General features: G+C 40.1%; 1 protein-coding gene across 1 annotated transcript; it reads left to right on the forward strand.

Moving 5' to 3' along the window:
- Window positions 1–1,399: 1,399 nt before the first annotated feature.
- On the forward strand, window positions 1,400–2,749 carry PXDNL (peroxidasin like). The gene has a single exon (XM_067553519.1). The coding sequence runs from the start codon at window positions 1,400–1,402 to the stop codon at window positions 2,747–2,749; it is 1,350 nt and encodes a 449-aa protein (XP_067409620.1).
- Window positions 2,750–4,225: the final 1,476 nt, after the last annotated feature.

Raw genomic sequence — 4,225 nt, forward strand, 5'->3', positions numbered from 1 at the left:
TTTGTTACAAGATAAATTTATTGAGGGCAGGCTGTGGCACTGATGATGTACAGTGAACTACAATGGAAAGGGTATATAAGAGCTCTAGAGTACTGCTTTCAATAGTGAAAAATATAAATAACTGAAAGTGTATTCTGATTTCTGCAGGGCATTTTTGTGTGGTTTATGGAATTGCAGAAATTAGAGATGGAGAGGATATAAAAACTACCAGTAGTCTATCCCATGGCAATCTGAGCTTCATTTCTACAGTATACTTTCCAGTGCTTTATTCAGTTCAATTTAAAATGACTCAAATGGTGGATCATCCACCACCTTCACTAGGAGTATCTTCTGTAGGCTAATATATTTTTCTATTTAAAAAAATATTTTCTAATGTTCAGCCTATCAGTTAACTCTCATCTCCTGGTGCATTCTTTCTCTTTGATGTTTCTATCTTCCAAATACTTGTAGACAGTTCTAATATTCCCCTTAGAATTTGTTTTGCCAAGCTATTACATTTCTTTAAATCTTTCTTCATAAATCAATCCCTTTAGCCCTTTAAATATTGTCAGTTGTTCTCTGAATTTCCTTCAGTTTATCTACAACTTTCTGTCAGGTTCAGGAACTGAACACAGTATTCTAGGTCTGGTTTCATCAGCAGTTATTATTAGTTTGTGACATGGTGCCTCTGCTTTCAAAACAAAAAATATCTTTTTTTTTTTTGCTCTCATTGTATTGCTAACTCAAATTTAATTTGCACTATCACTCTTAGTCCTCTTTCAGCATTACTGCCTTCCAAATATCTGCCTCCCTTTGATAAGAATGCTCTCCCTGTTCCCTCATCTTCTAGCTACTTTAGCTTGCATTTTTCATTTTAAATCTCAGTTAATGAACTGCCCATATTTCAAACCAATTTTATAGAGTTTTAGCACTTCTGTATATTATTTTTAGCTCTCTGGTATTCACATCACCTCCACTTTAGCTGTTGTTCCTATCACTTCAGTGTTTCCTCTACAGCCTTATCCTGTCCCAGTTTAAGTCAATGGGAGATTTGCCATTAACTTCAGTGGGAGTAGGATCAGACCCACAGTCTATCAGAGATTCAATAAGGTCTATATCATGACAAACACTTTATACCTGGATATAAGTCTCTTTTGCATAAACACCATTACTATTGAACTTAAGAATCTTACATGGGTTCTTAGTCTTTTTTTTTTTTTTTATATGAGATCAATTAATTTCTTCAAATGTTGTGTTTCAGAATTTTGCTACAATGACCTGGTTTCCCCACACTACCTCAGTCTGATTACCAATCTCTCTGGATGCACAGCTCACAGACGTTTTCCCAAACTGCTCTGACCTCTGTTTCCATCAAAAGTACAGAAGCTACGATGGAACGTGCAATAACCTACAGCACCCAATGTGGGGTGCTTCTTTGATTGCTTTCGAATGGATCCTTAAACCTGTGTATGAAAATGGCTTTAATTTACCCAGGAGCGTCAGTCATGACTCTTTGTATAATGGCTATCCTCTTCCACTACCAAGGCTTATTTCAACAGAAATGATTGGTACAGAGGCCATATCTCCTGATCATAGATACACTCACATGCTCATGCAATGGGGCCAGTTTTTAGACCATGACTTGGATCAGACAGTGCCTGTACTGAGTATGTCTCGTTTTTCTGATGGACAGTCTTGTAACTCAGTGTATACAAATGATCCACCTTGCTTCCCCATCATTATTCCTCAGAATGATCCTCGAGTGATAAATTCTAAATGCATGTTCTTTGTTCGTTCAAGCCCAGTTTGTGGTAGTGGGATGACCTCTTTAATAATGAATTCAATCTGTGCAAGGGAGCAAATAAACCATCTAACATCATATATTGATGCTTCTAATGTTTATGCAAGCTCTGACAAGGAGTCAGAAGAGTTAAGGGATAATACAAATCAACATGGTCTCCTCAAGGAAGGTCTGATTGTCCCATCTTCTGGAAAGCACTTATTACCATTTCCCACAGGTCCCCCGACTGAATGCACAAGAGATGAAAATGAAAGCTCTATACCATGCTTCCTTGCAGGAGACCACCGAGCCAATGAGCAGCTGGACCTCACAGCCATGCACACTTTGTGGTTCCGTGAACATAACCGCATAGCAAGGGAACTGTTGAAAATGAACCCACATTGGGATGAAGACACTATTTACAATGAAGCCAGAAAGATTGTTGGTGCACAGATGCAACATTTTACGTATAGCCACTGGCTACCAAAGATCCTTGGTGACTATGGCATGGAGAAGATGGGTGACTACAAAGGCTATAACCCTAATGTGAATGCCGGGATTGTTAATGCCTTTGCAACTGCTGCTTTTAGGTTTGGCCACACATTGATTAATCCGATTCTTTATCGCTTGAATGAGACCTTTGGAGAAATCCCACAAGGCCACCTTCCGCTCCACAAGGCTTTTTTTTCACCATTCCAGATAATCCAGGAAGGTGGCATTGATCCACTCTTACGTGGCCTTTTTGGTGTTGCTGGTAAAATGCGAGTACCTTCTCAGCTTTTGAACCTGGAGCTGACCGAGAGGCTTTTCTCCATGGCACACTCAGTGGCTCTGGATCTGGCAGCTACGAATATCCAAAGGGGGCGTGACCATGGGATTCCTCCATACGTTGACTATAGGGCTTTCTGTAACTTATCCTCAGTTGAAAAGTTTGAGGATCTCCACAATGAGATTAAAGATCCAAACATTAGAGAAAAGCTGGAAAAGTGAGCATTAGTGAAAATACACTTATTGTGTGTGATACATAGCAGTTAATGGTGTATCTGAATATCTCAGCAGAGGACATGACAACTGTTTTTAAAATGGCTTTAAAATTGTTTAACTGCAAAGTGCCTCTTAAAATCTTAGTCACACATCTGCCTCCTTCTCCATTCAATTTCCTACCAACTTTTTCAAACAAGATTTATGAGTTCTTCCTCCTTCCAGATCTCTATCTCCCTTCCTTCATTCTTTCTCAGACCTTTTCCTTCTTCTTCCCAATAACTGGCACTGACCTTTTTTTGCCTGATCTCCTCCTTTAGATGCTCCATCTACTTCTTTGACCCATTCATTTCCCCGCTGACCTCTCTTACCCCCAACTTTTAACATCTCATCTACACTTCTGTTTAACTTGTCATTCTCCACTGGCTTCTTTCCTTCAACATACAAGCATGATAAGGCTTCCCCATCCTCAGTCCTATCTCTCTCTCCAGCCACTCACCTCCTCCTCCTTCCTTCTTTTTCTTCCAAACACACTGGGTGAGCCATTTATAGCTCTTTACTTGAATTCCTTTCCATCATCTCCATCCTGGATCCGCTCCCTGCCTCTCTCTCCCCGGATCTGGCTTCCATCTTTTCCACTCCACCAAAACTGCTCTCACAAGATTTCTAGCAAGTGTTTCTTGACCAAATCTAGAAATTGCTATACCCTCCTCATCCTCCTTAATTTTTTAGCTGTGTTTGACAGTGTTGATCATGTCCTCTTTCTCAGCATCTTAATCTTTCTTGGTTTTTGTGATACAGTCCTCTCCTGGTTCTCCTTCTCTGATCATTCCTTCAATGTCTTTTAGGTGGCTTCTCTTCCATTCTCCTTTTTTCCTGTGGGATGTGGCAGAGCTCTGTTTTTGACCCCTTCTTCTTCTGATTTGTACACCTTTTCAGTGAGTGATCTCATCTGCTTACATATCTCCAGCTACTATCTGTACGTTGAAGATGACCAGAGCTACCAATCTGCTCTTTGCCTGACTGTCCTCACCCAGTCCTGCATCTCAAGTGGTTTATCTCACATCTGCTTCTGATATATTGCCATCAACTTAAATTTAATATGGACAAAAGAAAACTCCTTATCTTTCCGCTGAAATCTTTTTCACTTCCCTCACTTACTGTGGAACACACCATTCTCTTATCCAGGCTACATCCAAATCTTGCAGCCGCTGCTTGTACAATATCTCAAAGATCTGGTCTTTTCTCTTTGCTGATATACTAAAAACTCCAGTCTGTGCTCTCCTCGTGTCACATCTTGATTAATATAACAGTCTCTTCTTAGTCCTCCCTGACACAGGCATCACCTCCTGGTGAGTATGATCATATTACAGGCCTATCAATCTGATCATATTACCTTCTTCTTTGAATCTCTGTACTGGCTCCCTCTCATCCACCACATAAAATTCAAGCTACTTGTCTTTTCCTCAGGATCTTACACATCTG

Source organism: Emydura macquarii, unplaced genomic scaffold (genome assembly GCF_026122565.2).
Source record: "Emydura macquarii macquarii isolate MOO-44397 ecotype Brisbane River unplaced genomic scaffold, CSIRO-AGI_Emac_v2 contig_1477, whole genome shotgun sequence".
Classification (NCBI taxonomy): domain Eukaryota; kingdom Metazoa; phylum Chordata; order Testudines; family Chelidae; genus Emydura; species Emydura macquarii.